Source organism: Gobio gobio, assembly GCF_949357685.1.
Source record: "Gobio gobio genome assembly, chromosome: 8".
NCBI lineage: Eukaryota > Metazoa > Chordata > Actinopteri > Cypriniformes > Gobionidae > Gobio > Gobio gobio.
This window is the reverse complement of record NC_137114.1, coordinates 58,458,888-58,468,887: the sequence shown is the minus strand read 5'-3', so window position 1 is coordinate 58,468,887 and position 10,000 is coordinate 58,458,888. Positions and strand designations below refer to the sequence as shown.

Here is a 10,000-nt window from a genome sequence, read left to right as displayed (position 1 = left end):
GACAGCAACAACACACACACACACGGCCACGCGTCTCACAGCACGCGAATAATCACACAAAATTATATCAAAATGACTGTCTTGTTGAGTATCATCGTAAACATAGTCGGTTAGGTCTTTTAAATGAACGTAAACATGAAATTTGCCCGTCACCGCCAGCATTTATGGTCATTTTCACAAGTTTTAATGGCCCACAGAATATCTAAACATGCAATATATCAAAAGAAAGAACAGACCCACTGTTTTATTCCAGCTTCATACATTATTTTTTTAATCAACACTTGAATGTTGCAAGTTTCATGAAAAAGCAACATTTTGAGCATAAAGCTGAAAAAATCACGTTTTTGTAAAAGACTAACGCTACGTCCGAACGATGAACAAAACACAGATGTTGTAGATCGAGTCCATCAACACCCCAAAGCCTCACAGTCCTATAACTCATCCTGGGTTGACAGTTCATTCAATAACATTAGGCAGTTGTGATTTATATGCTGTTTAATGGTGATGATCGCGTTATTTTACATATGCATCTGCTTATGATAGCGCACGTTCCTGCTTCTTCGGCTGTGTTTTGATCAGGAGATTCTGTTCTCGTGCAGGAAATGCGCTACAGCGCCCCCTACCGTATAACAGTGAACACACATGGAAAGCCGGAAAATATCGTCATTGGCTATATAAATATTGAGATAACAAAAGACAAAAAAAAAACTACTCACTGCTCTTGACTGAATAACTTTTAATAAGGGTTAATCTGTATTTATATGCAGTGGCATATACTTTTATGCAGACTATGCAGTGATATTTTACATTTGATTACTATTTTTGTACCTGACAATCTAGTTTAGACCTATATGAAAATTACTGTTTATTTCATTTGTATATGTTTGTTCTGCTGTATTTATTTGTGCTTTTGCTCATAATTTGATTATTTGTTCTTATTTTATTACTGACAGTCTTTAACAATATAAAAAATATATATGAGTTAGGATATTAGTTTTTAGAGTCATAACCTTATTTATTAAGCTTATATGGCTCAAAAACAATACTAGGCCTATTTTATTTTATCTGTCGTTTTTTTTTGTGGTGGGGTCAGTGAAAATTCTGAGCCCTGAAATATATTCCCCCCAAAAAAACAACAAACACAAAAACACGGATTTGCGTGTAGAACTTTAATGGTAAAAATGTAAAAATGCAATGGAGAAGGTGACGAACCTAAACAGGCAAAAATTAGGGTTTTTTTTCTTAAAAGCAACAAAATCCAGAGCAACAACTCAAGCAAAGCCAACCTCTGTTGTGTTGTAAATAGTTGTGTGATGTATAAATAAATGTTGTTTATATTTATTTACCAAATTAATTAATTGTCTATGGCAAAACACCACGTATCCGTAACACTCCCGCTCCGCGACACTAGTAGTTTCGGGAGGCCCCCCCCCCCCCAAAAGCTGTAAACCTAGGGGAAACACTGAGTATGAGTGTGAGTGAGTGCACGAGTATGAGTGTGAGTGTGAGTGCACGAGTGTGAGTACACGAGTGTGAGTATGAGTGCTAGTGAGTGCACGAGTATAAGTGTGAGTGCACGAGTGTGAGTGAGTGTGCACGAGTATGAGTGTGTGAGAGTGAGTGATTGCACGAGTATGAGTGTGAGTGCACGAGGGTGAGTGTACGAGTGTGAGTGCACGAGTGTGAGTATGAGTGTGAGTGAGTGCACGAGTGTGAGTGTGAGTGTGAGTGCACGAGTGTGAGTACACGAGTGTGAGTATGAGTGCTAGTGAGTGCACGAGTATAAGTGTGAGTGCACGAGTATGAGTGTGAGTGAGTGCACGAGTATGAGTGTGTGAGTGCACGAGGGTGAGTGTACGAGTGTGAGTGCACGAGTGTGAGTACGAGTGTGAGTATGAGTGTGAGTGAGTGCATGAGTATGAGTGTGGTTGCACGAGTATGAGTTTGATTGCACGAGTGTCAGTGCGAGTGAGTGCATGAGTATGATTGTGAGTGCACGAGTATGAGTTTGAGTGCATGAGTATGTGTGAATTAGTGCACGAGTATGAGAATGAGTGAGTGCACGAGTATGAGTGTGAATGCATGAGTGTGAGTGAGTGAGTGCACGAGTATGAGTATGAGTGTGAGTGAGTGCATGAGTGTGAGTGCACGAGTGTGAGTGCACGAGTGTGAGAGTGCACGAGTGTGAGTGCACGAGTGTGAGTGCACAAGTATGAGTTTGAGTGCACGAGTATGAGTGTGAGTGCACGAGTATGAGTGTGAGTGCACGAGTATGAGTGTGAGTGCACGAGTGTGAGTGTGAGTGTGTGAGTGCGTGAGTGTGAGTGCACGAGAGTCAGTGTGAGTGCACGTGTGTGAGTGCACGAGTATGAGTTTGAGTGCACAAGTATTAGAATGAGTGTGAGTGCACAAGTGTGAGTGCACGAGTTTGAGTGTGAGTGCGATTGCGTGAGAGTGAGTGCACGAGTGTGAGTGTGAGTGCACGAGTGTGAGTGAGTGCACAAGTATGAGTATGAGTGTGAGTGCACGAGTATGAGTGTGAGTGCACGAAAGTGAGTGTGAGTGCACGAGAGTCAGTGTGAGTGCACGAGTGTGAGTGCACAAGTATGAGTTTAAGTGCACAAGTATTAGAATGAGTGTGAGTGCACGAGTGTGAGTGCGATTGCGTGAGAGTGAGTACACGAGTGTGAGTGCACGAGTGTGAGTGCACGAGTTTGAGTGCGAGAGTGTGAGTGCATGAGTGTGAGTGCACGAGAGTCAGTGTGAGTGCATGAGTGTGAGTGCATGAGTGTGAGTGCACGAGTTTGAGTGCACAGGTTTGAGTGCACGAGTGTGAGTGCACGAGAGTCAGTGTGAGTGCATGAGTGTGAGTGCACGAGTGTGAGTGCACGAGAGTCAGTGTGAGTGCATGAGTGTGAGTGCACTCACACTCGTGCACTCACACTCGTGCACGAGTGTGAGTGCACGAGAGTCAGTGTGAGTGCACGAGTGTGAGTGCACGAGTGTGAGTGTGAGTGCACGAGTGTGAGTGCACGAGTGTGAGTGCACGAGTGTCAGTGTGAGTGCACGAGTGTGAGTGCATGAGTGTGAGTGCACGAGTGTGAGTGCACGAGTTTGAGTGCGTGAGTGTGAGTGCATGAGTGTGAGTGCACGAGAGTCAGTGTGAGTGCATGAGTGTGAGTGCATGAGTGTGAGTGCACGAGTTTGAGTGCACGAGTTTGAGTGCACGAGTGTGAGTGCACGAGTGTGAGTGCACGAGTGTGAGTGCACGAGTGTGAGTGCACGAGTGTGAGTGCACGAGTGTGAGTGCACGAGAGTCAGTGTGAGTGCACGAGTGTGAGTGCACGAGTGTGAGTGTGAGTGCACGAGTGTGAGTGCACGAGTGTCAGTGTGAGTGCATGAGTGTGAGTGCACGAGTTTGAGTGTGAGTGCACGAGAGTGAGTGTGATTGCGTGAGAGTGAGTGCACGAGTGTGAGTGCACTAGTATGAGTGTGAGTGCACTAGTATGAGTGTGAGTGCACTAGTATGAGTGTGAGTGCACGAGAGTGAGTGTGATTGCGTGAGAGTGAGTGCACGAGTGTGAGTGCACAAGTGTGAGTGTGAGTGCACGAGTGTGAGTGCACTAGTATGAGTGTGAGTACGAGTGTGAGTGCACTAGTATGAGTGTGAGTGCACTAGTATGAGTGTGAGTGTGACTGCACGAGTGTGAGTGTGAGTGCATGAGTGTGAGTGACGAGTGTGAGTGCACTAGTATGAGTGTGAGTGCACTAGTATGAGTGTGAGTGTGAGTGCACTAGTATGAGTGTGAGTGCACTAGTATGAGTGTGAGTGCGTGAGTGTGAGTGCACTAGTATGAGTGTGACTGCACGAGTGTGAGTGCGTGAGTGTGAGTGCATGAGTGTGAGTGACGAGTGTGACTGCACGAGTGTGAGTGTGAGTGCACTAGTATGAGTGTGAGTGCACTAGTATGAGTGTGAGTGCGTGAGTGAGTGAGTGTGAGTGCACTAGTATGAGTGTGACTGCACGAGTGTGAGTGCGTGAGTGTGAGTGCATGAGTGTGAGTGACGAGTGTGAGTGCACGAGTGTGAGTGTGAGTATATACTCATGATTGGTGTGATCTCTGCTCAGCTCCTTCAATAATATCCTGAGTAATCTGGGCTATGTGATGCTGGGGCTGCTGTTCCTGCTGATCGTCCTGCAGAGGGACATCCTCCACAACCGCGCAATGGAGCGCAGCGACACCACCGCCCTGGTGAGACTCCGCCCAACCCCTGACACACTTCTGTCCAGAGCCCGGCCCTAATGCGTGTGTGTGTGTGTGTGTGTTTCAGGAGTGTGGGATCCCCAAGCACTTCGGCCTGTATTATGCCATGGGCACCGCTCTGATGATGGAGGGGCTGCTCAGTGCCTGCTACCACGTCTGTCCCAACTACACCAACTTCCAGTTCGGTGAGTGAGAGGAACATCACACTCACACTCACTCACTCACTCACTCACTCACTCACTCACAAACTCACTCTCACACACACACGCACACACACTCTCAGTCTGATTACACATGACCAGCTCAAAGAAATAAAACACACATGGATGAATTCATCACAATACAGTCTATGAACTTTCATTTCATGGTGAATTTAACTGGAAATTTTAAGGGGAAAGGAAATATTTTTTTAAAGTTTGGAGAATCCCTGATCTAATTGTATCTAGTGTGTGTGTTTGTGTTTCAGACACGTCGTTCATGTACATGATTGCTGGACTGTGTATGTTGAAGCTGTACCAGAAGAGACACCCGGACATCAACGCCAGCGCATACTCAGCCTACGCATGTCTGGCAGCGGTTATATTCTTCTCTGTGCTGGGGGTGGTGAGAACACACACTCATACTCACACTCGCACTCACACTCATGCACTCACACTCGTGCACTCACACTCACACTCGCACTCACACTCATACTTGTGCACTCACACCCACGCTTGTGCACTCACACTCATACTCGTGCACTCACACTCATACTCACACTCGTGCACTCGCACTCACACTCGCACTCACACTCATACTTGTGCACTCACACCCATACTTGTGCACTCACACTCATACTCGTGCACTCACACTCATACTCACACTCGTGCACTCATACTCGTGCACTCACTCATACTCACACTTGTGCACTCACACTCATACTTGTGCACTCACACTCATACTCACACTCGTGCACTCACACTCATACTCGTGCACTCACACTCATACTCACACTCGTGCACTCACACTCATGCACTCACTCATACTCACACTTGTGCACTCACACTCATACTCACACTCGTGCACTCACACTCATACTCCTGCACTCACACTCATACTCACACTCGTGCACTCACACTCATACTCACACTCGTGCACTCACACTCATACTCGTGCACTCACACTCATACTCGTGCACTCACACTCATACTCGTGCACTCACACTCATACTCACACTCGTGCACACACTCATACTCGTGCACTCACACTCATACTCACACCCGTGCACTCACACTCACACTCCTGCACTCACACTCATACTCACACTCGTGCACTCACACTCATACTCACACTCGTGCACTCACACTCATACTCGTGCACTTACACTCATACTCACACTCGTGCACTCACACTCATACTCCTGCACTCACACTCATACTCACACTCGTGCACTCACACTCATACTCGCACTCATGCACTCACACTCATACTCACACTCGTGCACTCACACTCATACTCGTGCACTCACACTCATACTCACACTCGTGCACTCACACTCATACTCGTGCACTCATACTCACACTCATGCACTCACACTCATACTCACACTCGTGCACTCACACTCATACTCGTGCACTCACACTCATACTCACACTCGTGCACTCACACTCATACTCCTGCACTCACACTCATACTCACACTCGTGCACTCACACTCATACTCGCACTCATGCACTCACACTCATACTCACACTCGTGCACTCACACTCATACTCGTGCACTCACACTCATACTCACACTCGTGCACTCACACTCATACTCGTGCACTCATACTCACACTCATACTCACACTCGTGCACTCACACTCATACTCGTGCACTCACACTCATACTCACACTCGTGCACTCACACTCATACTCGTGCACTCACTCATACTCATACTCGTGCACTCACACTCATACTCATACTCGTGCACTCACACTCGTGCACTCACACTCATACTCACACTCATACTCATACTCGTGCACTCACACTCGCACTCACACTCATACTCATACTCGTGCACTCATACTCACACTCGTGCACTCACTCACACTCATACTCGTGCACTCATACTCACACTCGTGCACTCACACTCGCACTCACACTCATACTGACACTCACACACTCATACACACTCATACTCGTGCACTCATACTCACACTCGTGCACTCACACTCACACTCGTGCAATCACACTCATACTCGTGCACTCGCACTCATACTCACACTCACACACTCACTCAGTCATACTCGTGCACTCATACTCACACTCGTGCACTCACACTCGCACTCACACTCATACTGACACTCACACACTCACACACACTCATACTCGTGCACTCATACTCACACTCGTGCACTCACACTCATACTCGTGCACTCACTCATAATCATACTCGTGCACCCACACTCATACTCATACTCATTCTCGTGCACTCTCACTCATACTCACACTCGTGCACTCATACTCACACTCATACTCATACTCGTACACTCACACTCGCACTCATACTCGTGCACTCATACTCACACTCGTGCACTCACACTCATACTCGTGCACTCATACTCACACTCGTGCACTCACACTCGCACTCACACTCATACTGACACTCACACACTCACACACACACACTCATACTCGTGCACTCATACTCACACTCGTGCACTCACACTCATACTCGTGCAATCACACTCATACTCGTGCACTCACACTCGCACTCACACTCATACTCACACTCACTCACACTCATACTCGTGCACTCACACTCATACTCGTGCACTCATACTCACACTCGTGCACTCGCACTCACACTCATACTGACACTCACACACTCACACACACTCATACTCGTGCACTCATACTCACACTCGTGCACTCACACTCATACTCGTGCAATCACACTCATACTTGTGCACTCACACTCGCACTCACACTCATACTCACACTCACTCACACTCATACTCGTGCACTCATACTCACACTCGTGCACTCACACTCATACTCGTGCACTCATACTCACACTCATACTCGTACACTCATACTCGTGCACTCATACTCACACTCGTGCACTCACACTCATACTCGTGCACTCATACTCACACTCATACTCGTACACTCACACTCATACTCACACACACTCACACTTGTACACTCATACTCACTCATACTCAGACTCATACTCGTGCACTCACACTCATACTCTTGCACTCACACTCATACTCTTGCACTCACACTCATACTCGTGCACTCGCACTCACACTCATACTCGTGCACTCATACTCATTCTCGTGCACTCACACTCATACTCGTGCACTCACACTCATACTCACACTCGTGCACTCACACTTGTGCACTCACACTCGTACACTCACACTCGTGCACGCACTCACACTCGTGCACTCACACTCGTGCACTCACACTCGTGGACTCACACTCCTGCACTCACAGTCGTGCACTCATACTCATACTCTTGCACTCACACTCGTGCACTCACACTCGTGCACTCACACTCGTGCGCGCACTCACACTCGTGGACTCACACTCCTGCACTCACAGTCGTGCACTCATACTCGTGCACTCACACTCGCACTCACACTCATACTCTTGCACTCGCACTCACACTCATACTCTTGCACTAACACTCATACTCGTGCACTCGCACTCACACTCATACTCTTGCACTAACACTCATACTCGTGCACTCATACTAAATCACACTCGTGCACTCACACTCATTCTCGTGCACTCAGTCTCATACTCACACTCATACTCACACTCATACTCACACTCGTGCACTCATACTCACACTCGTGCACTCACACTCGTGCACTCACACTCGTGCACTCATACTCTTGCACTCATACTCGCATTCGCACTCATACTCGTGCACTCATACTCACTCACACTCGTGCACTCGCACTCATACTCATGCATTCATACTCACTCATACTCGTACACACACTCATACTCACACTCGTGCACTCATACTCAGACTCACACACGTGCACTCACACTCGTGCGCACTCACACTTGTGCACTCACTCACACTCGTGCACTCACTCCCACTCGTGCACTCACTCGCACTCGTGCACTCACTCGCACTCACTCACACTCTTGCACTCACACTCGTACTCACACTCACGCACACATCCTCGCACTCGTGCATTCACACTCGTGCACGCAATCACACTCGTGGGCACTCACACGCACTCATACTCACACTTACATTCGCTTATTCACTTGCACACTCACTCCCACTCATACTCAAGCGCACTCATACTCACACTTGTGCACACTCATACTCACACTTGTGCGCACTCATACTCACACTTGTGCGCACTCATATTCACTCATACTCACACTTGTGCGCACTCATACTCATACTCATGCGCACTCATATTCGCACTCATACTCATGCGTACTCATACTCACTCACACTCGCACGAATATTCGCGCACACTCATACTCACACTCATACTTACACTAATACTCGCGCACTCATACTCACTCACACTCGCACGAATATTCGCGCACACTCATACTCACACTCATACTTACACTAATACTCGCCCACTCATACTCACACTCGCACTCATACTCACACTCATACTCACACTCATACTCACACTCATGCACTCACACTCGCGCACACTCATACTCACACTCATACTCACACTCATACTCACACTCATACTCACACTCATACTCACACTCATACTCACATTCATGCACTCACACTCGCGCACACTCATACTCACACTCATACTCACACTCACACTCATACTCACACTCATACTCACATTCATGCACTCACACTCGTGCACACTCATACTCACACTCGCCCACACTCATACTCACACTCATATTCACACTCGTGCACTCACACTCGTGCACACTCATACTCACACTCACACTCATGTTCGCGCTAATACTCGTGCACTCACACTAGCGCACTCACACTCGCGCACACTCATACTCACACTCACACTCGTGCACGCACACTCGTTCACACTCATACTCACACTCATACTCACACTCGTGCACACTCATACTCATACTCACACTCATACTCACACTCATACTCACACTCATACTCACACTCATACTCACATTCGTGCACTCACACTCGTGCACACTCATACTCACACTCGCCCACACTCATACTCACACTCGTGCACTCACACTCGTGCACACTCACACTCGCACTCATGTTCGCGCTAATACTCGTGCACTCACACTCGCGCACACTCATACTCACACTCATACTCACATTCGTGCACTCACACTCGTGCACACTCATACTCACACTCATACTCACACTCACACTCGTGCACTCACAATCGCGCACACTCATACTCACACTCATACTTACATTCGTGCACTCACACTCTTGCACACTCATACTCACACTCGTGCACACTCATACTCACACTCATACTCACACTCGCCCACACTCATACTCGCACTCGTGCACTCACACTCGCGCACACTCATACTCACACTCATACTCGCGCACACTCATACTCACTCGTGCACACTCATACTCACACTCATACTCACACTCGTGCACACTCATACTCACACTCACACTCATGTTCACGCTAATACTTGCGCACTCACACTCGCGCACTCACACTCACGCACACTCATACTCACACTCATACTCACACTCGCGCACACTCATACTCACACTCATACTCACACTCGTGCACACTC

General features: G+C 47.8%; 1 protein-coding gene across 3 annotated transcripts in view; it reads left to right on the top strand.

Moving 5' to 3' along the window:
- Nucleotides 1–10,000, top strand: part of sidt2 (SID1 transmembrane family, member 2) — a 49,032-nt gene that overhangs the window by 35,984 nt on the left and 3,048 nt on the right. For all 3 annotated transcript variants that reach the window (XM_079824326.1, XM_079824325.1, XM_079824327.1), the window contains 3 exons: nt 4,130–4,253; nt 4,333–4,450; nt 4,732–4,868. In XM_079824326.1, coding sequence (XP_079680452.1) covers nt 4,130–4,253; nt 4,333–4,450; nt 4,732–4,868 — 379 coding nt within the window. The remainder of the gene's footprint in view (nt 1–4,129; nt 4,254–4,332; nt 4,451–4,731; nt 4,869–10,000) is intronic.